Genomic DNA, 25,192 nt, shown 5'->3' with positions numbered 1-25,192 from the left:
GCCCAGAATGGAACCCACTTAAAGCCAGAGTGGGAACCACACACCACTTTGGCACCCATCTGGGCCCAGAATGGAACCCGCTTAAAGCCAGAGTGGGAATACTGCACCACTTTGGGACCCATCTGGGCCCAGAATGGAACCCGGTTAAAGCCAGAATGGGACCACTAACGCCACTTGGGGACCCATCTGGGACCATTCAACTGCAAATGGAACCACTTGGGGACCATTCGGGAACCAGTCTTGATTTCTGCCTGGGTCGTATAGCATCCATGACATGACTTCAGAGCACATGACGTCTGTTTCATTCGCCTATCCGGAGTCCAAACCGGCGAAGTTTTTTCTTCGACCGAAAACCGTTAAATATATTTTTCGGTTTCCCTCCTGAGCGAAAAAAACGTATACGGTTTCGATTCCGTTCCGGTTCGCACCAAAATAGCGGTTTTTTTCGGTTTTCGGTTCCGGTTTGCTCCGACACCCTGGCTACCGTCGAGCACTAACTGCAAATGTGACTGGTCGTCATGAACGGCACAAGCTCATTTACCGGTCCGTCTGACGTTGCTGATCTCACGCATGCCCAATGTTCGTGAAACTTCGACTGCCCTGTAAAGCCGCGGTCTTACGACGTTCCGAAAGCAAGGCTGTTGAACTGAGCATAGCGTAACAGGATTTCTCTTAAAAGTCATTTAAAAGCAGCGTGCTCGTTATCACTGCCTTGCTTGCTATGACGTCCACTTTGAGATACACGAAGCGATGCATGTGCAATCATGGTGCAATTGCGAAAACACCGTAACTTTAATCCGGATGCCATGTTTATCTTCCTCAAGTTGTCGATATGCACTCGACCTTCGCACAACGCAGTCTCCTCTGTTACGTCATAGTCCCTCAGCCTTATCATGAGGTATTACTTTTTCGAGCGATCCAGAGATACTATTCTTCGATATTACACAGAGTCATTATAAGACGAGTTACGGTGGTCATAAACCTTTATTACAGTCGTACAAGTAACGCTGTTGGAACGGACATGTTATTGACGAATTTAGCATCAAAATCAGAAGGCACCACCTCTTCTACCTGGTTGACGAGGCCGATGTGTTTTAAATTTCGTTAACGTTCTCTAGACAGGAAAACCCTTGTCATTGTTCTCTCAACAATCTTCTCGATCCAAAGCGTCATGCAAGTCCGGGTCCCGAGCCGTGACATTGAGAGCTAGAGGAACCGTTTCAGTGATGACGGACTGGAACATGTCTCGGGCTAGCGGTGTCACAGAAAACTTATATAAGTCAGCGTCAACATCCTCTATGACTACAGAAGCAGTGTCCATGTCAAGAAAGCGGCTCGTTGTAACCCGGATGCCCTCGTCGTTATAGCGGAGGCCTAACTTGAAACGTACATCACGGCCCGTCACACTGAGCGTCAATAGAGTAGTGCTGCCATCTTCGTCTTCGAAATAGTTGAGAGAACTCAGTTCCAGCTCCGGCACTTCGAGCGTAACCTATGGGAAACAATAACAAAAGAAGTTGAGCTAGTTGGTATACAAAAGACATTATGGAATGCGCACAAAAGACCAGGACCAAGGATGGGAGCAACACCGGCGCAACTTACAACTCAGTTTAATGTGACCAATAACATCAGCCGTCCATTGCCTTATCGGAGAGGGAGGTCTTCTTCTTTGATAGCAGCGCATGGAAACCCCTTATCTCTGTATGGGATGACCCTGATTGAAGCCGTTGCTTTCTGTAGGTGGCGCCGCGGCATTCTTGGCGTGCGTGCCTGTTTGTTCTTGGTCACATTAAACTGAATTGTGAGTTGCGCCGGCGTTGTCCCCATCCTTCGTCCTTGTCTTTTGTGCGCATTCCATAATGTCCTATGGGAAACAGTTTCGTTACAAATACCATTTCCTTTATTTTTCTTTTCTTAACTCTTTTTTCTTTTGTGTGTGATACTTCGACTGCAGAGAGACGTCATCTGTCGCCCTGCTTTCTATGTGTATTCGTTGGACATTGCCGCTGGTGGGGTACAAACGACCTACTTTGTGCGCTTGACTTGCGCAATTATGGCGGCTGCGTATACGACAGTGTCAGTTATAGAACAATGTGTGTTGCACAGACTTGGCTGAATTCACCACATCGACATGGCACCGTAGTCAAGCAATGGGGACACATAAAAGGCTTCATAGCGAGCACTTTTGTGACTCAAAGTCATCCAGCGACGCTTCGAAATCATCCAAGTCATCCAGCGACATTGCCGCGTTGGTGAATTATTGCGAGAGAACAGAAAACTACTGAAAGCAGTCATTTCCAGCTGGCACCCCTTCGAAGACACCATGTGGAGACACTAACGTTCCAAGATTTTTATCTGAAAGGAGCAATGAAATGATTTACAGAACTACTCGTTACTTCTACTCAGGTAATGAGGAGTGTAGAGGAAGAGACCATGCAATTTTTTATCGCTACATGGGATCATATCGTTGCGCAATTCAATTTACAGAAACGCCCTGGAAAATCATCGTCGTGCGGAGGGCCGTGTCCATTTGTCCATTGAGGCGTGTCCCGATATGCTGCCATTGCGCCGGAGGCACAGTGCGACCAGCTATCTGGAAGCTAGCTGCTGGAGCTCAGCTAGGTCAGCTACCTCACTGGAAATTCTCTATAGCAGTAGTGTTCCAGGCTTGGTACTGTTATTTGTCTCGGACGTTGCCACCTAGTTGGACGACTGGGATAAGACTTCGACTCGATGCATATTTAGGACATGGAATGACGATGCCACACGCGTGCAACACAGCCATACGAACATCAGAGCAAGGCTTCGGGCATGTTGAATGCCTCCCATATGGTTAGACGGGTATAAATCCAACGAACCGGTAGGGAAGTACGAAGGGAGTTGTCTCAAGATGAGAGCCGCCGATATTTCGACAACCGCCTTACCGGGCACAGAACCGACACCTATAACAAACTCCCAAAGCAGTTGCCGAACACTTTAACGTTCCTGGTTACAATTTGGACAACATTAGACTATATATTCTAGAAACCGGGTTCAGATGCATACGTGACAGACGGGATAGGGAGTCTTACCTCATATACAAGTTCAACGCCCTTCACCCGATCGGCATCAACAAATCACAAGGCACCCTAGAAACACTTCACAAATAAAATATGCCCACACCTTTTCTCTTCTATCCCCTTTATCATCTGTTATGTTCCGCATGGCCACTACTTTCTGCTTTCTTTATTGCATGCCACAACTTTGTATTACGAATATATATCTTATAAAAAAAAACATTGCTTGCTCTGGAACTTTCCCCACGTAACCACTAACGTCGTTATCTTTCGGAATGCTGGCCAATTCCAGCCTGTTGTCCCGTTTCGTCCCGTTGTTCGTGAACCTCCCATTTCTGTAACCGGTCTGGAGCCAAGATCACTTCATTCGCATAATCCCCTCCACACTCTAGCAAAGCGGCCATTCACTCCGGCCGTAAAAGCCTGTACGAACCCTTTCTTCCCTTGGGGCTGTTGACCCACAATTCGCATGAACCTTGAACACGCCATACCTAACCCTTTGAATACCATGCCAATGATGAGGATGGTGCCCAGAAGAAGAACAGTCTCTGTTCGAAATATCAGCCGCTCTCGTCCTGAGATAACTCCCTTCGTACTTCCCATATCGTTAGTTTTTTTCGTGTTGTTAATGCGTAAGCATTATAGTCATCGCTACGCAAGAATCACGGCGTGGTCTGTCTGTCCGCACGGCGCTGTGCGCATGCGCGTTGAGTGGAAAGGGAGAGAAAGGGCACGTGGAGAGTGCGACACGGCCATGGTGTCGGCACTTCGCAGTACTGCGTGATGGTCGACAGATTCAGACGTGCCTGTGAGGGCGCGCCATCGGTTATGAAAGCTGCACGAAGGAGCGGCGGCGCTGAGCTGAATCGGAGTAAGCCCGAAAAGCTCGTTTGGCTGCGAATGCTGTCTTGCGTTAGCGTTGGGTAGGGTCGTGTGAAGGGTTGTGAAGGGGAGTTCCCAAAGTTTTAATGCTATCTCTCTCTCTCTTTTGCTGTTTTGCCAACTAATGTACGCTCATGTAATGCCCGCTTGGGCCCTTGAGGTAACGTCATAAATAAAGTAAATAGACAGTTTTTCCAGCCTTTTTCAGCATTTGAGCTGCTGAAGATATGTCCTTCCTTATTGATATGGACAAAGTAGAAAATACCTCAATCGACGGCGGACGTCGTGCAATGTTGTGCTTTGTGAAACCTTTGAACAACAATCATTGTCTAGAATGTTCGCGTCTGGCGCAGCTTCTGGGACATCGTAGACAGACCGGTTCTTCCACTGTCATGACAGAGTTTGTTTCTCGTTTCTGATATGTTAATCAGTTAAAGTCCTGAACAACGGTCCCCGGTGTGTGATTGATACGCTTTGCTCTAGGTTTCGGATATTTACTTTATCAGCTATTATCTTCATTCTCGGGGGGACCTCCGACATCTCGTGTGGAGTGTGGACCCTCACCGCCCCCATGATGCTGCCTCCATGGCATCACGACACTGCCACCCACTCTCTGCTTTGTGCTGTCGATCTCACACTGTAGCGTACTTTTCGTCGCCGACTGCCGCGCTCTTTTACAGCTATAAGCGTCAACCTATCCGGACTCTGTTCCACCTCTAGAGTGAGCGACGACCTGCTTACATCTTCCTTGTCTGCTGGCGATATGAAAGAAAGGGCGTTTACATGGAAAAGAATACGCAAGGTGTCGATCATTGTCATTCCGACATCGCGAAGATTCTTGTGGCGAATTCGCTGGGTCAAAATGTGGGAAAACGGCCGAGCGCTTGGAACGTGCCAGCCTTCTGCCCGCGCTAGGTCACGTGACAGTTGCCACCTGAACATGAGTGCCAGGAATCTAGCGATTTTTTGTCACTTGGATCACGCTAGGGGCATCGCGGTCGCTCGTCTCCGGGTTTCGTCATCTGCTCACCCAAGTGAATTTCAAGGTGCGGGCCCTCGTCGCCCTCGCAATGCAGATGTGACGACATCGGATATAATTGGACAACTCGCGGTCGGGTTGTCTCGAGGACGGGCGAAAGAAGTGCTATCTGGTAAAGCGCCACCCAAACATGCGGGATTGCTGAGCTTTGACCAAGCGAACATAACTGCTAGAAATCTGGCAAAAAAAAAAAAAAAACTGCCACGAAATGACCACTCAAACTCGCCATTGGACTGTGGTCGAACTCAACAGGACGCAGGGCTTCGCCATAGATGGTATGCAAAACCTTGCGCCATCTCGTAGCACTCCCGTATCCTGTCCAGGATTGTCTGGTGCCGCAAGAAGTTGCGACTTATCCCAGGCTCTCGGTTTTACCGTGCAAAGTAAGACAGACAGGCAACAAAAAGACAGGGCAGAAAGACAAACAGGCCCACAAACTGCGACGACGGAAGTCAGTCACAGCGCAGGACCTGCAGAATTTGAAAAAGCGGAAGTGGAAGCCACTAAGCGCCCCCTGGTGGCATGGAGGAGGAAGCGCAAACCGTGAAGGAGCAACGGACATTTTAACTTATTTTTTTTTCTTCTGTTATTTCTTATGTATTTGATGAGTGCGTATTTCTTAGTGTATTTTGTTAGTCCCAGAGGCCATGGTGATGGAGGAGGAGGAGGAGTGTCGTTGGGAGGAACCCGAGAGGTCTGCCTGCCTGATTAGGCGGCATGTTTCTCGGGAAGGGAAAAGGTGGTGGAGAGGAGGAGAGGGTGGAGTGGAAGACCGAGCGGAATCCGCTCGGGGGGAGGATAGCTGCGTCCATGGGCCGACTTCAGGGGAACTGTGCCGGCGTACGCCTATTACACATCTGAGGGAAACCCAGGAAAAACCCCAGACGGCACAGCCGGCCCGCGGATTCGAACCGCGGACCTCCCAGTCTCCAAGCGCACGCGTTACCGCTGCGCCACCGGAGCTGGCGCCATGGTGATCCTTCTCAGAAGTCGGGCATAGCCCACCCTGACTCAACAGGGATAGGACATGGCTCCTACTCCTGCTACTACTACTACTACTACTACCTATCGGCATTCCGCCATCTCTGAGGCACCCTACCCGGCCCGAGCAATGCACACGACTCTCGTATAGCAGTTCTATCGCGTGTCATTCTTCACACATATGCTGTTCCACTATCTTATTTGCGTAATGAGACAAGGGTTTCAAAAGGGAATGCAAACCAGGTAAGAGACCTTCAAATGCCTCTGTTCCTTATTGCATTGAAAGCACTGAGAGCGGTGATTTCTATTTTGGGCAAGAAACTTACGTCCTAGTGCAACGCTGCTTTGTTATTCCATCCCACATCATCAATCGTATGTGTGTGTGTGTTATTCTATGCCAGGAGCAATTTATACAGTTTAGTACAGCCCATTTGAGTTAGTGCACTTTGTACAGCAGAAACATTTGGTACAAAATAAAGCTCAGTATGATTGCAGTTGTTGCCATGGTACTCACCTTTACGCACTGGTATGAAATGTGATTTTTATCTGCTCGGTGAATATGATTTTTCGTTATTTGAGCATCTCCCACATAACTGTCACGTTAGGTTGCACTGTATTTCATGTGACGGTTTACAAGACAGATAGTCCGCATCAGATATGCCCTTCAGACTGTGCACTCTGACTGTCTGAATGGTCTAGTGTGAGGACACTTCAGACTCTCCGTACAGTCATCTTCCACTGGTTTCCTGAGACAGAAATGATTGCTATTCATCAAGAGAAAAGGTAAGTTCAATGCTGACACACGAAAGATGTGTTCACGACACTTCAAAGTGACTGTTTTTGTCCCAAACGTGCCAAATGAAAGATGGATTCTCTATGAAGTTGCGGTGCCATCCGTCTTCACATTCAAGAAGAGGAGGCCAGAGAGGAAACTACGAAAGGAACGCGTAGTAGTGAAGCAAAACTATCGATAGGACATCGATAGTGTCGAGAAACTGTAGATAGTTTTAGGATAACAAAAAATCGATACTTGCCGCAATCGTACTAAGCTTTTATTTGCTACCTAATGTTTCTGCTGTGTACACTGCACTAAATAGTTCTTAAATGGACTGTACTAAACTGTCTAAATATATCACGGGATGGGATAAAAGAGCAGCGTTGCACTACGTTAGCTAATTCTCCCTCCCAAAACCGAAATAACCGCGCTGCAATGCTTTCAATGCAATAAAAAACACAGAAGCACTCTACTCTTGCTTGCATTCTCGTTTTTGAACCCCTCGTCTCACCACGTGAATAACAGCGAGTGAAAGAGTACATGTGTGTGGCAAGACACGCGATATAACCAGAGCCGTAGTAATGGGGGGGGGGCGCCTTCGCCAGAGAAGGCGCCGAACGGCAGGTTTTTGTACACTATAAGGCGGGAACGAAGAGAATTTGAATTTACGATCTCGGCGGTGCGAATGAGCGTTTCCTTTTACTCTACTTACAGAGTTTCTGACGGCAGTGAGAGGGAGATGAGCGCTTCGCGTTTACCGTTCCCCGGGCGCAAACTCGTCTCGCGACGCCTGTCCGTGAGTCGTGTGTATGACTCGGGTCGGGTAGGGAGCCTCAAACATGGCAGAATTCCGGATGTTTCCGTGCGGGCTACAAGAGGGCGCTGGGGTTTGCATGTCGTCTCTTGGTGCGAAGCTCCTGTCCTGCACCTGTCCGCTGAACGAGCTCCGCCATGACACTTTTTCGCAGACATCCCCTCCCATCCCCTTCCCTCAAGGCATAATGGGATAGTGAGCCGCCATAGCTGCGGCGAACGGTTCATCAGATCATCATCCTACGGACATGTGCTTGTCTGTGTTGTCATTCTATTAGAGTTCCCAACAGAACCTCACCGTGAGCTCAGTTGCTTTTCGGTCCTTCTTCTTCTCAGCCCTCGCGAGGTTAAGGTCATAAAATCCGAATAGAACACCTTCTTTCAACGTGAGTGAGTTGCCGTCCGTAGACGCCGTGTAGTCCACCACTCTGTAGTTCTGTAGCTGCTCAGAGTCACTCAGGAAGTCTATCACTATCTTGCCACAGTCCCAGATGTCCTCATCTGAGGTATCAAAAACACAAAATAAACTCGTCAGGTTTCAGTAACAGTATACACTCAGTGTCTGGAACTTTTAAGCCTTTGTGACCTAAATTGTGTGTGTTTGGACCTAAAAACCTGAAACTGTTCAAGTGCCATGACCTCAGAGGAGACTCAACCAAAAGACAAGATGCAACGGTTGATTACAGGTGAACTGGGACTAATCCGCACTGATACAGTTGCCATCATCATGGAACTGAACCGGGATTGAACCGAACAAAGGAAATACTGTTACTGGTTACTGGCTCATTGAAACTTACTTATTTAGCTGTCATGGCTTCGATCAATCCCCGTCTCAATGATCAGTGTATAGAAGTCTATATTCTTTGAATGTCACCCTTCGCCTATGGGACGCCGCCGTGTGAGGGCGATGTCACAAAATGCCAATTTAGCTTTCCTTCGATTCGGTACTTTACATCGGTTTCTTTTCTGTAATCTACCATACCCCTACTACTTGTTTTTGCCAAAACAAAAAGAATAAGAAGGCAAAAATTGCGCTGCGCCTTGGTCATACCTGTAAAATACTGGTCTTTTTGTTGAAGTTTCACTGCCGTGTACTATGCAAGAAGGAAAAAATAGCACCGACTTAACATAACAAAGGAAACAATTTAATCAGACGCGCCCACTTCCCGACGTATACAAAGACTTAACTGGTTTTCGGTCACTCAACCCCCCGAGGGTGCACTGATCATGTCTCCGTATGGGAGTCGAAACGTCTGATTAAATTGTTTCCTTTGTTATGTTAAGTCGGTTTGCATTATGATTCCCGGCTTTTGGAATATATTCGCCGTGTACTATGTTTTATGTGCTACACCTCCCCCGTGACCCCCAATGAGAGGTTGGCGGTGTGTCTCAGTCAAAAGGTAAAATGAGCAAATTCGTTACACGTAGGATGTCTCTTTCGCTCGGTATATGTCGACGCGTTGTGTACCTCATGATGGCCACAGCTCAATAGCCATAGAACTCCAACTCATTATCGTCATCTGATTATTGTTGGTGGGTAAAGAACTGAACCGGACAGGTAACACTCTCGACAATGAACACGTTTTTCGTAATGCATAATGTAAAAACCCCGAGACTAGGGAACACGAGGGGACAGAAACAATACGTTTTCTTCTGTTCTTCTGAGCCTCATCGGCGACTTCGTGGATTGTTGGCCAGAAGCCAGCGTATCTGCCTTGGAGTCCCGCACGGGGCAGAAACCCGAATGGTATTGGCTGAGGCCCTCGAGACGCCAGTGGAAGTCTTACGTCTCTCAGGTAAACAGTACGTCATTACGCGGTGCGCCTGGTTGCTCACCATCATCGTCACCACTTGATCTCGAAGATTCCTCGACTTACGCGGAGCAGCATTTCTAAGTGAATCTTTAGACTGAACCACTCACTTCCTGCCTTTGCTCTAAGCCCCATCGTGCCTGTCACACCTTCGTGGGCATTGCCGACCCTTGCAGTTTCCCTTTTCATTCCTGAGCTGAAAGGCCGTAAGGATCAGACAGCAACCCTAGCATTGGAGCAACTAACAACGGACATGATGCACGACAGATATCATGAGCACACGACAGTGTTCACGGATGCATCGGCCAGTTCTCATCGGTCGACCGCTGCTCTTACGATTCCGGATGACTCGGTGACTCATGGGAACCGATTATCGCACCGCACATCAGCAACGTCTCCAGAACTGCATGTCGTCTTAGCCATGGGCGCACCGTGTGGTGGGGGTGGCAAGGGGGGGGGGGGGGGTGCCCCACCCCTGGGTGCACGCCTGCACCCCCTGAAAAAAAATCCTGGGAGCGCCCATGCGTCTTACTATTCGTCAGAAATGTCCCATCCACTCATCGCCGTAGCTGGGTGGTATACTGCGATTAGGCGAAGTTTCTGCGTACCGATGCCATTTATATATGTGACAGAAATACATAGGGGTTTATGGGTTCCGTACCTTATTGCACTATTCATTGTCCGAAAATTGAATGTATGTATTTACTTTTCATAGCAAGCCGACCTTTGTGTGGCTGACCTTTCCTTTTTCATTTAATAAGCTTTCATATCCCCCCCCCTCCCGAAAATCGAGCTTCCATATTAACGACACGCGATTGTATATGTTATTGGACTATCAAAATCAGTTTCCAGTATTCAATGCTCATGCTGAGGTCCAAACAAGAACAACAACAACAAATATAACGATTATGATGAATGGGGAAATTCGCCACCTGAGTTATGGCCCACTATCCCAATACCGACGGGACTATGTGAGATATATAATGGCAATCAGATAGGTGACGACGGATGATAGATGGTAGCAGGGTCGCATAAGCATCTTCGGTGATACGGAAAGGTACCCGCAAATGAAGGAAGGAGGCAAAGAAGATGGAGAGGTGCACCGAAGGACATAAAGGAGTCTGGTGTCCTGCAGACACATCCAGGAAAATTTGTAGGACGGAGTTGCAGGATGTTGGTCCAGGGTCCGAGGACTGTTATCGATGTGAATGGAGCGGCAGTGATGTGCTTCATGGGGTTCCGTAGCGCCTTTCGCTGATTCCTGAACAGGACACAGTCCAGGATCGCGTGCTTGATATCTGCCTGCACGGCACACCTGAAGAATAGCATTGTGTGGGAGCGAAGAAGCCTGTGTTTAGAAATCGGGGTGAAGGCCACACCGAGACGAAGCCTGTGTATAAGGGATGAAAAGTTGCGAGGCAGTCGAATGGGCAGGTTGAAGGATAAATCGAGATGCACTTCTCTCATGAGGGTCCTTGATGGAACACTTTGACACCATTGCAGACGGGCTTCACCATGTCGGCAAGGTAGCTTTTCTATCCCCTTTAGAGAGGATGATTGATATTGTCACGGATGAAAACAGACGAGCGAGACGGCGAACAATCGGCGAACACTTTATTCAGCTGCTTAGCTGGCTAACACAAGAGCGGTAGCTCTTGGACAGAACTAAGGTAAAGGAATAATAATGCTCCGACTGGGAGCTCAGCTTATTTAGTGACTCCACCAGAGGAGGCACAGTAAGCCGGTTTCGCCGCCGCGAAAATAGTGTCGCTGCTGGCATTTCCCGCCAAATTCCGGCTATTTACTTTCCATTGGCTCCGGTCCCCCACGTGACCTTTCTCGACCATGATTGGCTGAGGCTCATTTAACCGGTGGATTCGCCCGCGTTCGTTTCTCAGGAGGCGCCGACCGGTCTGACCGTTGTGTAGCTCGCGTCTACGTATGTGAGCAGGTGGTGAGTTCGTTTCGTGGATTTCGAAGATCTTCGAGCCATGGACGAACGCCTGAATGAAAGGTAAGCAGACAAACGTATGATGCATGTCAGTGATCAGACGTCTAATACTGTCGCCTAACTGTGTGCATGGAGGTACGCCTTGCCCCGTATTACATCACTTTCTGCCGGTTATCAGTCATGATCTGGTTGATGATTGTGCGTGGCGTTACTTGTTGCGTTTTGTTCCACTATTTGAATGTGTCTGATGTTTAATACACTGGTGTGCACGAAAAGGAAAACAGCGTGCATCGCGTACGCAGTGCTCCTCCAATTTTGGCATTAGTCGACATTAGGCGCGTAACGCTGGCACGTCTTACAGAGCGTATTCAGCCAATTTACGTTGCCTGTGCTCGGGTTTACCATATTATTAACAGGTTCCCTTGTTTTTTTTGTTTTTTTTGTTTTTTTTTCATTCAGACACCGACAGCTGTTCGTGGCCCTGCGATCCACGAGCATGTGGCCCCCGTCACCAGAAAATTCGACAGTTGTGCTGGGATGAAGCGGATGGCTTCTGCGACTCATCACGTGCTTTATATATATGTATAATAATATCTACTTTCTCTAAACCGAATAGGTTCCCTTAAGGGTTGTATAATATGATAGTCACGCTTTCTCTTGCCCGGCACTATTTATTCTGCAGTATTCTGTAATAATCGTGTAGATTTACTTGCATACAAATGTTGCTTCTTGTGTATATGTTTACCGTGTCAATAAATTTGTACATGTGAATTCCTTCGTCTTCTAGATTTTCATTTTCTGCTTCCCGATAATATTAGCAGATCGCCTGGCGAAGCGCTCGGAACAGGGGGGGGGGGAGAGAAGATGAGTGAGAGGGTGTGGAGAGGGCACGCAGCGCACATGCGCAGTTCGATCAGCCAGCGCGCGCTTTTTGGCGCCGTTTTCCGGCTATTTTGTCGTGATTCGTTACGGATGATCATGTGGTCAAGGGGGGCGGTGGTTTTCGTGGCGAAACTGTGGAAGCTACAGCTGCACTCCACTACTCACAAGCTTGTATGCACAGCGGCGAACATTGTAGAAAGCGCGCGTCGGTGGAGAGAAGGAAATACAGAAGCCTCTCCGAGGTCGTCGGCCTGTCCTTGAGATTCATGTGAGCGAAGGAGCAGATGGTTTCAGAAGGATCGCATGCCATGTAGCGCGACTTGTCGCGGGCCCCAGCCCGTCGTTCGACGCCGCGTTGCCTGTTGTTGCTGCTGCGTGTGGTCGCCCCAAAAGACGATACGTGGCAATATTGTCGATCGGGACCGTACGTGCCAGTCGCAGCACTTCCTTCATCCTTCCTTCTTCCGCTCCTTCATTCCCGTAGATGCCACTGTGTCCAGGATCCCACTGTAGGTATACTTCGTGACCACCACCCGTCCGTATAGACTGCTCGTTTCCTGGAGGGTGTCTGTAACCACCGGAGCCAGGAGTCCACGCAGAAGTCCCATATTTACGATACATTGCAGGACCGCCTTGTAGCGCATGCAAGGAAGGAACATCTTGAAATATTATGCCTGCTCAGGACTACACTTCATATTTTGCGGTTCTTTCGTTGTGCTCCTTTTTTTAAACTAATCAGAATGTTAATTGTCATATCTCTGAGAATTGGTGAGTTGTTTTTGTGTGTTTGATACTTACCGCGAAAAAAATGTGAAATGTTACACTCGCTCAATATCGGTAACGGAAAGTTTGCGTAAATATAACTTCGTGCGATAATGAATGGCGAAGTATTTTTGCTCGATCATATCACTGTTTAGATTTATGTAAGCCCATAAAGAGTGACGCAGAGGAGCATCGTGTTACGGCTGTGAATTTCGGTATTTTTGTTTTCATTTGTTTTTTTTCGTATTGTTGAGTTTATGAGATAAGCCACAGAAGATTGTGCACTAATCTTCCTAAACGTACCCTAACCATTTAGCTCGCTTGTTATCCATATCTTTCCTATTTCTATCCTTGAGTCAACAACTGAGACAAGTTCTAGAACATTCTTATGTTATTTATTTATTTATTTTTGCGTAGGACGCCTTGATCGGCCTCCAATACCAATTTCAGACGACAAAGCATTCATTATATGCGTGTGCGGAGACATATTCGCAGGTGTTGTGCACACTTTCCCATTGACTGTGGTGTATTCTTCTGTTAGTTTTCATGCAGTCAGTTTCCGGCTCGTTTCGCTGCACCTTTGGTGTTCCCTAATGCAATATTCCCGACCCCCGAACCAACGGAAAAATGTTTTCAGATGCTTTCTCATGACAAGAGTACAAAAAGAGCGTGTTGGTTAAAGGAATGCATAGTTAAGGAACCTGGAGAAAACACGGACGGATGGATGAAGTTTCATGCGGCAGCTTGAAAGCCTGCGCAGTGTCGCTGTGAGGCACGTAGAAAGATGCAGACGACGCGCCGTACACAAGCGAGCCACCCGTGAAAATTGCTTTACGCTGACCGTGGACCGAGTTCAAATGGTCAAGAGCAAACTGACGCGCAGCGAGGACAGGAGTGTCGTTTTTGCGGGACATGTCGGGAATATGCAGGTCCGTCGGAGGCAGCACGAGGGTCCACAAAGGTGGGGCGTATAGCAGGCGCGACGGATGGGGCGGAAGAGACTGTGCCAGTCTGCAAACAGCAGCCCCGAAAGCTGAGTTTTCATACAATAGGTGAATGTCCCGTAGGTAGTGGGCAGCATGTCGTGTGCGGTACCGCGCACAAGAGCGCAGGGTCTCCATGTCTCGGAGGACGTGGGCTGGCGTCTCCTTCGCCTCAGCCAAGACCAGGAAGGTGTCGGTCGTTTTGGGGACACCAAGGCACACTCGAAGGCTTCGCGCCTGGATGTTCAAAAGTTCGCGCTCTGTTGTTCAACTTAGACCGTGCAATACCGGTAAGCTGTAACGCAGGAGCCCTAGGACGAGTGAGGTATGCACCTGGCGAAGGTCAGGGTATGATGGGCCCCAGGACGAACCAGAGATGCGGCGGAGGACGTTCACGATGGCACCGCGGTAGACAGGGCCTTGACGTGCTTGGACCAAGTCAGCTCCCTGTCAATGGTTATGCCTAGAGTCACTAAATAAGCTACGCTTCAGAGTATCGACACTGAGCCGCCATGTTGTTTCGGATGACCTCCAGCGCCATCCATTTAGCGCTCTTCGAAGTTTTGTCTTCTTCCACTACTGAACTTCACCTTCTTCTATTTCTACTCCCAAAATAGTGGTGGGGCTGGAGGTCATCCGAAACAACATGGCGGCTCAGTGTCGATACTCTGAAGCGTAGCTTATTTAGTGACTCTAGTTATGCCCAGGTATTTGTGATGACGTACGAAGGCGAGCTGTTGGCCGTCAACGCGGAGGGGGAACTTGCGGAAGGATCCGCGGGTGAATGCCATGGCAACAGTCTTGCTGGGTGAGATAGAAAGACCACGGTCGGAGAGGTAAGATACGATAGTGTCCAGAGCACCTTGCAAGCGACGCTGGACTACATCCCGACGGGTGGAGGAGGCCCAGATGCAGAGGTCGTCGGCGTATATTGTGATGTTGACATGTTCACTTAATTGGGCAGGTAAAACGGCAATGATGACGTTGAACAGCAGTGGGCTCAGCACACTTCCTTGCGGGACACCTCGCAGAACTCTGTAGTGTGCGGTGTCCCCTTCAGAGGTGCACACAAACAAGGTGCGATCAACGAGGAAGTCCCGAATCCATGCGAGTGGGCGGCCCCCAATACCAGCCTCTTGGAGCGTCGCAATGACAGTGCTGTGCACCACGCTGTCATATGCTTTTTTTTACGTCGAGGACGACCGCTGCTGTGAGCTTCCCTTGCTGATGTTTGGCTCGCGTGTGGCCCCAGTCCTGAGCAAAATATACCTATTTGCAGTCGACAGGGCTATCAGCAAAGAAATTGATACCTGGCACAGCAAGAATCTGATCAATGTCTTCAGGTACATGGATCATTACCTGATTATCTACGATCGTCTGTCCCCATTTTCACAGAGCGCAGTCATGGACTACAGTTCACCCTCGAAGAACCCACGTCTAGCGTGCAACTGTTCCTCGATATTCAACTCCACATCTCCCCTTCCGGCCAATGCTGGTTCTGCCAACAACACTCCAGGAAGTTTCTCGGTGCCTTTTCCAGTCATCACTCGAAGATTGTAAAAAGCGGCATCGTAAAATCTGGTTACTCTCCTCCCTCCGCAAGTCCTGCCCGCATTTCGTCCTGTCGCGTGTCACATTCGTGACACGTGATCGTCTTTCTGCTTTTAGAAACGTTAAATGGCCATATCTGAGTTGTGGTGGGACAGTCCTAGATCCCCGTTCAGAGCACTCTGTCATTCTCGATTTGTTCTCTGAAGAACTGGTCCCTGTGTGCTGTATACAGCGAAATGATTCCTAGATCACACCGTTTTCTTCTAGCTTCCATGTTTCATTTACGTTTTCTTCATCTGCAAATTCTTAGACGTTTGTAGCAAAGGTAATTTTCGAGCTTTCGACTCGTCATTCGTCCTGGCTATATATTCAGTACGGAACTTGGATTGTCGTTTCGTGAAACGGCTATTTTATTCGTGTGTCGGTATGACAAGGACTTGTCTTTTGATAACGTCGTAAGGTGCACCACGAGCTCGCAACAGCAAGAACCAACTTACAAACCTTGACCTCATATCTCAAACTTCTGTATTTCAGTCAGCCCAATCAAAGACAATAGCTGTCTTCGAGTGGGCTGCAGTTTGCGAACTATAGAGCCAATTGTGCACTCGACCATTGCGCTACACTCGACCATTCGATTGGAATAAGCGCCACAAGAGCGCAGCACTGGCTCGCGAAAACACTGCGCAAAACCAACGAAGTCTGGGCAAGGTGACGTCCACCGTGTAGCAGACGGCGTAAATGGGATGCTAGCTGTGGAACACGGTGCTTGTTTGCGATGTTTTATTATCGATCTGCTATCGAACGTACTGGCAATCGGTTTTGTCGAGTCTGGATGCTCATTGAGTCGATTAATGAGGCGAACAATCAGTCAAGGCCTCTGGCACAGTGCAGACATCCGTGGCAACCGACATAAGACCTACAGTTTTCTGTTAGATCATTTTGTTTACTTTGCACGAGGGCAGCGCATGTGGTGCACTAAATTCGCGCTCCTTGCACTTTTTGACGAATCAAAGACAGTTCAGTAGCTGTACTTTCGCCTGCATCCGGAGTAGGAGGGCAGCACCTGTGCATAAGTTTTGGAATGCGCAGCCGCCGCGCTTTCCCTTTTGTTTCAAGGAGCACTTTGCTCGATCTCTATATCTAACGTAGGTACGGCTGCACTGTCGCCTGTGTAACTGTATGGATGTCAAAGGCAGACGACCGTGCGGCACACGGCGCAACATGTCTGCCGAAAGACGAGGTATATTTGAAGTTACGCAACTCCTAAACCCACGAAAACCGGGCATTTGAGCACAGACAGGCTGTGTATGCTTCAGTACGTGAGTGCCGCGTTTCAAAGTAATTAAAGGGTCACTAAAATGCAAAAACAACTTCTTCTCAAATGAAAGTTCGTGTTTCACTTAGCATAGTGCAAGCACAAATAGTTCACACAGCGCTACTGCATAGAAGCAAATCGCTATACTCAGGAAGGAAATATTTGCGGCATCCAAAGAGACAGCAGGAGAAGCGCGAGCATGCCTATCGTGTGCGTGTGGATTTGCAACGGTGCCGGTCGTAGTGTTCCGTACATGCGCGGCATGATGCGCATTGCTGCCTTTTCCAATGCCGATGTACTGAATTGTAGCCCACACCAGCTATCTCAAATGTTGCACTGACAACAATTATCTTCACGTCCTTCGGACAGTGACACCAGTTCGCTTCGTAACTTGCGCCATGTTTATCGCCGGAACTGCTCCATGGCGTGGCACGCGCGTGCACGCGCAGCATGGACTAAAAGCATTCGATGCACTAGCTAAAGCGGCGTTCACTGCTCAGTGCCGAAGCGAAGACGGAAGAGTCCGGTATAATTCTGATTGTAGCTTCGTAACCGAATCAAAGCTTTGAATTATGACAAGTGTGAAATTAACGTAGCGTTAATTCGCAGCGTTGGGTCGCACCAATCTCCTGCGTCTAGTTGTAGCTAGCCTATACAGTTTTTGCTTTCATCTTGCTGTTTGTAGCTTTATGCTTTTATGCTTGATGTTAGACCTGAAGAAGAGCAGCCTTCTGCACGAAAGTCTCGTCTCATTAAAATTTATATGCTCTCAACCGTCTACTTTCTGCCTTGATATCCCTCATTTTGTCAGCTCGGTTTTTATGAACAGGGCGGAGACATATTCGAAGTACAAGCAGTGCGGAACGAAGTTTCAGTAACGCATTGGAAACTTGGCGGAGTACGTCTTCAGTCAACTGGTGCTGCAGCGATGCAAGGTTTGGTTTTATAGTTGACTACGCAGCGCCTTGACGGATAGTTACGAAATCGTTGCTCGAAAGATGCCACAGATGTCTTCCAAGGGCGTGTATAAATGAGTCTCATTGGTCTTCTCAGGACATCCTCGCTGTCACAGATATCCTACAAACTCATACGTCATTTCGACTCTTCCTCTTCTTTTCTCCGTGCATTTGTAGCGGGCTCCACATCATTGTGGTCGATGCAAGCGCGCTCGACGCCTACTTCTTCAGTTTCGAGCCAGGTGGCGACACGGGTTCTTTTGACACAACTCAGTGTGTATGCTACAGCTCCCTAACGTGCAGCCATTCTCATCCGAGTAAGTCAGCATACGAAAGAGTCGATCTTTTTCGATATTCTGCCAGCATGCCGTTTTCCGTATCTGTAGAGTATGGCAAGGTGCGAGGGAAAAGACGCATTTTCCCCTCAACGGAAAAGCGTCCAAGGTTTTAGAATTCTAGAGTTTACGTTTGTTGGTAACAATGGGTATGATTTAAAAATCTCAGCTCAACGCCGCTTCGGCGAACATAGTCCAAGGCAAAGGCGGAGAGTTCGCAATCTGCCGGAGGGGGCCGGGCGACAACGCCCCCCCCCCTTTTCATACACAGAAGTCGGGCAGGGTGCCGGGAATTTGGTGTTGTGACGTTGTGAGACAAGCTTTCACAGAACTCTCATGATCACTCGCATGAAACACACGATTCTTAGCATATACATCGAAACATTCATGTTGACTAGTTCCCCCCCCCCCTGCGACAGTTCCGGGTCGGCTCAGGCCCACCCGGAACCCATGGACGACACCCATGGACGGCACCCAGGACGACACCCATGTCGCTAACCCTTCGCCGGAGGCCCACTGTGACCATGTGACCATTTCCGTGAGCTTTTTCAACGCCTTGAGGAGTACAGCCTCATCATAGATCCCAGTAAATGTGTTTTTGGGGTGGACGAGCCCGACTTGCTCGTCCATGTCGTTAGCCGGCGGGACAATACTAGCCATCTACCTGACAAGGTCCATGGCGTCTGGTACTTCCGGCTTCCCCCGTTCGCAGAGAAACTCCGTGAATTGCTTGGCATGGTCAACGTTTGTCGTCGATTCATCCTGACCTGCGCTTCGGTCATGCAGCCTCCTACCAAGCTCCTCTCCCCCACGGTTACTAGGGGTGAGGGGGGGATATGTTTATTAAGAAAAAAAGAAAGGACTAGGAAAGTTACTAGGAATTCGCAGCTCGAGTGGACCCTTGATGCTTTCGAGCGTCTCAAGTCTTCTCTTGCGGACACCGTTCTCTGCAAACAGCTATGTGCGCACCAAACTTGTTGTTGACGCCTCTAACGCAGCAGTCCGTTCTTTAGCAAGAGATAGAAGGCGTCTGGACGCCACTCCCCTTCTTTTCCAGGCCGCTTCGACCGACTGAGTGAAAGTACAACACATTCGAGAAATAACTTCTCTTCTAGCCATCTACCTGGTCATACGCTACTTCCGGTACGCTCCTCGAGGGCTGCAGTTTCCACGTTCTCACAGACCACAGGCCTACGCCATCCACTCCAACCGGTTTTCACTCTCGTCCCGTGAGATCCGTCACCCTGCCTACTTGTCGGAGTTCACGGAGCTGACCTCCATCACATCAGTGGCCGATGCCTTGTGTTGTACACTCATGTCCGCTGTCCAGTTGCTTAATGCTGCCATCGACTTCGCCGCCCTGGCAGCCGTTCACGCGGACGAACCCGAACTCCGCGAGTTTTTGACAACGTGAACTTCGCTCGCCATCCAAGAAGCGCAACTTCCTGGCTCCAATGTCACCCTCACATGTGACGTCTCCACGGGATCTGCGTGGTCGTTTGTGCATCAGTCTTTCTGCTTGCACGCGTTCCAGACCTTGTCTTACCCTGAAATACGCGCCACACAGCGCCTTGTCTACGCCCGGTATGTTTGGCCGCGCATGAATTCGGACATCTGATGTTGAACCCGCTCCTGTCTGGCCTGTCAGAGTTCCACAGTCAACGCCTCCCTCGCTCCCTCTCACGAATTTACAACGGCCACGCACTGCTTCGAGCACGTGCATATTGACTTGATCGGACCTTTGCTCCCGTCCCGGGATCGCATTATTTGCTGATTTTCATTCACAGCTACACAAGTTGGCCGCCATATCAAGCCATACATCGCTTTCACTGGGCAGGGAGGCGCCTGTGGTGCGCTTCGCGCCCACTCAGCGCTGGGAAAGACGTTCTCCTCTTGGTGCATGCACACATGCTTTGTCATTCTATTAAACTCAGTCTTTTGTTGGTAGTCACGTCACTCCTGCTAGCTCCCCATTACAAACATAAACACAATTCGTCACAGGATCTACATATTGTTGGTAACAAAGAAATCAGGCGTACCAGGTGTTGACTTTCCCGCACCGTATTCAGCGACGTGCTATGACTGCGTGAGAGTCCCATGCATCTCTGGTCAACTAACTTCGGTAATTGTCGGTTCTTCTAAATTACGTCACCATTAGCTGCTGTCATATGACTCGATACCAGCAACAAATGTGTTAGGAGCTATACAAGTACTTACCTGTTCCTCCGGTTACGACCGTTATGAAAGTTAAAGGGAGGACCAACCAGTATCTACTCATGGTGCACGTCTACTACAAGCCTCATAAGTTTTGCTATCCAGGGAGCTTTTATTTCCTACTTTCCACCTGTAATTAACAGGCAAACTGAGCGCTACTCTCAATAGACGAATATTTAGTGACAAACAGATGTCTTTCTAACAAGAAGCCGTCTGTTACGGTTTGGCAGCTTCATGACACGATGCCTCATAGAAATTGCTACTTAGAGAGTGCGAAGTGTTAGAGAAAACAGGGAAGGATATTTCACGCCCGTTGACAACTACAGTGACGTACAAAGCAACCCGATCGAGTTATGAATTAGCGGCACAATAGAACTTACGATGAGGATAACTAGACAGCGTATTATCACTTTTCTTTTATGCCTCGCGCAGGTGCTATATCGCGCAGGTGCTATATTTCTTGATACGTCAAAACGAATTGCACGTTCGTTGTTGAGTTACTCACATGAACATAGGGCACCATGCGTGTTATTAGGAAGCTGTAGTGCGCCTAACGATACTTGGTTGCACTAATCTGATCCTCGAGAAAAGAAAACGAATTTATGGACCCGAATCTTATTGGTGACCTCCCGCACAGCAAATTTAGTTTGCAGTTACGAAGTGTTGTATGATGGGTCCCCGACCGATAGGAACATTACGCGTAATGTCACCTAGCGACAGAAACGTCAACTCCTGCAACACATCCTTTAATGTTACAGCACAGAATACATCCGAAACGACTCCTTCTCAAGTAATTTTGATTCTGCACGAAAGTTAAATGAGTAACGTATTTATGCACGAAGCAAACAATTCATTTCCAACGGGCTTTGGTTACATTGTAACCAGGGCCGGCGATAGGGAGGGGGCGAGTAAGGCGGCCGCCTTAGGCCGCACACTTGCATAGGCCTCGCGCTCCAAGCCCTCAACCAGGGATTAGTTTTTTTAATTATCAAGTATGCACTTAATCGTGTGAAACAGGCCCCGCGATGTGCCTTTGCCTCAGGCCCCGCACACCCCTAGCACCGGCCCTGATTGTAACACCTTTGTGTTCATATATACGGGTACCAGTGCTGGAGGGTAGGAGGCGTTCCGAGTGAGTTTGTATGCTAAACAATGGCGATCATACTAGGCGATGTTACACTTGTGAGCAGTAGCAGCATCATCCTCACTGCCTCTGTCCAATCATCACCTTCATCGTGGCATCGTCCATCCACAAAAGCGACGGGCGCGAGAGAGCCCAGGGGAGTTCATGGGCCAGCGTCGACGCATCAACATCTATGAACTCTTTCATTCGGCCCTATACCAACTTAAAGTCTTAATAAACGTCTATCTTGCCTTTGGTAACACGCCTGCTGTTCCGTACCTTTATTCATCAACATCTGTCCTGGCCAAATGGGGACGTCATCTTGGCCGCCAATTTGTCATAAACGGCCGCAGGCGACCAGCGGGGCCAAGCCGTCTTCCCATTTTGTGCCTGACACCTTACAACCCGAAACGTTTCCGAGCAACCTATTTTGCAGGCACCGCGATGCTGGCACACTGGATGTCTCGATCGCAAACTTTTTCCAGTCTTTCGGCCACGAAACAAGCCCGCCATATTCCTATACTTGTCGGTCAATAGCTCTTGCACCGATTCCACTGGTGCATGAGTAGTGGCCACGGTGCTGAGTCGGAAAGTTATCGGATGTGGCGAAATGATAAACTGAAGGTCCCTATTGTCATTAAGGAATGTAGATGATTGAGCTTCTTGCTGTAACATACTGAACACGAGCGCAAACAACTAGGTAAGCACGAAGCTAGACAACACAGCATATATGCTATCCTGTTGTTTCTGCGTCAGGCATCGTGTGACGCTCCGCGGTGCTGGGTCGTTTACTCGGATTCAAAGGCTGCTCTTCAATGTACAGCCAACGTGGGGGTTCATGGATCGCTAGCCCCAATCGTCACTGATATCCTCCATCAAGTTCAGCGTCTGAGCGATCACGGTCATCATATATTCCTGCAGTGGGTCCCGGGTCACTGTGGTTTGAGCGGAAGCGAAGGGGCCGAGAGAGCGGCAAAGGCTGCCCGGCAGTGACAGTCTCGGACGGTTGTACCAATAGTGTTGTCGAGAGGAGGCAGGGGATCACTTCTGACTAAGCTCGTCCAGCCACTAGCTCGCCTGCAGTCGAATCGGACTCTGGCATCACTGACAGATCTCTCATGTATTCGATGGGTCCAAATTTGTCTTTCCCTGTTCCAGACCAATATACGTCCCTCCTGCACAGGCTTCGTCTCAATGTAGCCTTCACTCCCCAATTCAAGAACCCGGATCCGATACTGTAGAAGCAGCCTATGCTCCAAATGTGGCATCGTAGCGAACATTGAGCACGTCCTCACAGAATGTGAGCTCTACGATACGGAGAGGCGGCAACTCTGTGCTCAGTTGAGTACTGCTAGCCGACAGGCATTCAACTTGACTGATATTCTTGGCCCATGTCAGATCCACGCTCAATATCGTCGATGTCTTCTGATGTTCTTGGAGTTTCTCTTGCCTACCGGTTTGCTCCAGGCGCTGTAGAGTCATACTCTGCATCTCAATGACCATTGACGCTTCTTTCAAGTGTGCGTGTTCTTTTTTCTTCATCTTCCTTTTTGTGGCGTAGCGCAGCCAGTGGAAGAGCGCTCATTTATTGTGCTTGTACATAACTTCATTCTCATATCTCATATCTAATGTTTCGTGTGTAATGGGGTAGTGTACTGCTCTCCAGCGGTGAATCACCCTATGTCATAGCCACGATTTATTTGTTGGTGTTGTTGTTAGACAACACAGCACTGTGTTGTCTGCTCTCGTTCTTGTCTAGTTGTTTGCGGTCGTGTTCAGGATCCCTGTTGTCCTTTCTCTGAATGAAAGCTACTTTCATCTTCAACTATCCTATTACCATCAACTATGTTTCTGAAAAGAAGGAAAAAATCGCCTCCTGAGTCATATTAGTCATGCTATAGCTTTTAACAACCTTATATCTGTTTTTTTTATCTGTTTTTTTTATTTTTTGTAAAATGAATGGTTTTGAAAAGAACCTTTCTGGTGGTAGCCGGTGGCAGGTTACTCAGGGGCAGACTCTTCCTCACGAATAAACCTGCTCCACACTTTCCCCCCTTCGGTTCGCTGGGTTTTGTACCTTTCTGCTCCCCTCATTCAAACAAAAACTGTTCTTGTTCTGGGAATGTACTTAAAAGCTTCGCTTTGGAGTAGCGACACTGAGTTCCAAGGGTGAGCAGGAGAGACAGCGTTGTTTCCGCGCCACGCTAACGTCATCTAACAGCGCTCATGATGCCATCTATCGAGCACGGTCCAAAATGTTGTTCCTCCTGCGAGCAGCTCACCACGGTAGACACATTGACAGCCCTGAGCTCATATTGACATCCTCTGGACGGTGTCTTGGACAATACGTTGATAATGGCGCACGACAATCACAGACGAAAGGCTTCCCTAACCAGGTTTCCAGGCTGAGGCTTCCAGGGCGAGCATTGCTATGTTCACCGGTCTCTGATCCCCAACTGAGGATGGCGCTCGTGCGGAGCGGAAACGAAATGTCTTACCTGCTCGCCTGTGGAGCTGAGTGTCGCTACTCTGAAGCGAAGCTTATTTTGTGACTCTACTTCTATCAAATGAAGCATTGCACTGGCAAGACAACCACCAGGATTCCTGGACATGTGGGTATAGGAGGGAATCAAGCTGCAGACGAACTACCGCACATAGCACACCTATCTTCAACAGTACATCCGGTGACATACTCAAAGTCATATGTTACATCTTCATTGAGGTCATTGTCGCAGGAAATGTGCAGACGGCGATGGGTACAATTGCAGAGTGATTCGTCGCTGCTACATCGCATAGATCCGCAGCTCAAGTTCTGTGTTCCGTGTACTCTCCAAGTTCCGTGTACATAACCGCGCTCTGTTCAGACGTTTTTACACCGGTGTCGGTTGAATGTGCTTTATGGCCGTCATTTTCTTCATAAAGTTGGAAGAGCCGACTCATCGAACTGTTCGGTTTGTGCAACGGTGGAGGACAGTGAGAAGTAGTTTTTGGGACTTGGGGTTGGGGGTGAGAATTTGTTAGGAGTAGTAGAACAAGTCGGGACACGAGTTCAATTTCTCCTCCTTTTTTCGCAAAAAAAAACAAAAATCGCCGGGACCCCGCACGCGGTCATCCTCCTAAAGTGGTCACCCTTTGGTGTGCCTCCATTCATGCTTCTTTGGGAACTTTCGTTACATCTTGCCCTAATGTGTCAAGGAAGGTTGGTCAACATTCAGCGGATGTGCTGCAGGAGAAAAGAAGAAGAAGGAAGCCAAATTTTCGCTTGCTCAAGTCTCTGAACCTTCACAGATGTAGTTCCCAGACCCCCGCTGGCCTCGCGAGGAACCTTCCTGGATATATACTGAAATCCGTGGCGCCTCCACAACAAATATAATCAATCCACGCATATTTACACAGATACCAGCGTAGATAAACACATAAAAATAAGTGCCACTGCATACTATACATCCCCTCACTCACGCTGAAGTGGGCAAGAGTTCTACCCTTCCGCAAAGGCCCGTTTGCGAAATGGAGGATCTCGTTTTTCGTGTGTCATCGGAAGCAAACGCCGTCCGGAAGAATGTCCTTCTCTGGAAAGGTCTTTAGGCTGCCTGTATGTATGGCGTATAGTACAGTTTTGCTCCCCAGGGCAGACTACTTCTCAACGAAACGTGATGTGTGATGTGATATGATAGAGGATGAAAAATGGGGACGTAAGTCACGATGAAGTCAAGCTACCCCAGACCACCTAGCCACACTTAGTTGGAAAGGAAAAAAGAAAAAG

The 25,192-nt window shown here is 48.7% G+C and overlaps 1 protein-coding gene and 1 long non-coding RNA gene across 2 annotated transcripts; both read right to left on the bottom strand.

Moving 5' to 3' along the window:
• Positions 1-965: 965 nt before the first annotated feature.
• Positions 966-20,431, bottom strand: LOC135387443 (uncharacterized). The gene is made up of 3 exons (XM_064616641.1): positions 20,310-20,431; positions 7,845-8,047; positions 966-1,492 (listed from the first exon to the last, which is right to left on the bottom strand). The coding sequence occupies exons 1-3, from the start codon at positions 20,368-20,370 to the stop codon at positions 1,145-1,147; spliced, it is 612 nt and encodes a 203-aa protein (XP_064472711.1). The 5' UTR covers positions 20,371-20,431; the 3' UTR covers positions 966-1,144.
• LOC135387442 (uncharacterized) lies at positions 10,955-12,848 on the bottom strand. Its single transcript, XR_010421115.1, has 2 exons — positions 12,356-12,848; positions 10,955-11,360 (listed from the first exon to the last, which is right to left on the bottom strand). It is a non-coding gene; the product is annotated as an uncharacterized LOC135387442 (long non-coding RNA).
• Positions 20,432-25,192: the final 4,761 nt, after the last annotated feature.

The sequence above is a fragment of the Ornithodoros turicata genome, chromosome 3 (assembly GCF_037126465.1).
Source record: "Ornithodoros turicata isolate Travis chromosome 3, ASM3712646v1, whole genome shotgun sequence".
Classification (NCBI taxonomy): domain Eukaryota; kingdom Metazoa; phylum Arthropoda; class Arachnida; order Ixodida; family Argasidae; genus Ornithodoros; species Ornithodoros turicata.
The sequence above is the reverse complement of the archived record's forward strand: the minus strand, read 5'-3'. Positions and strand labels throughout refer to the sequence as shown.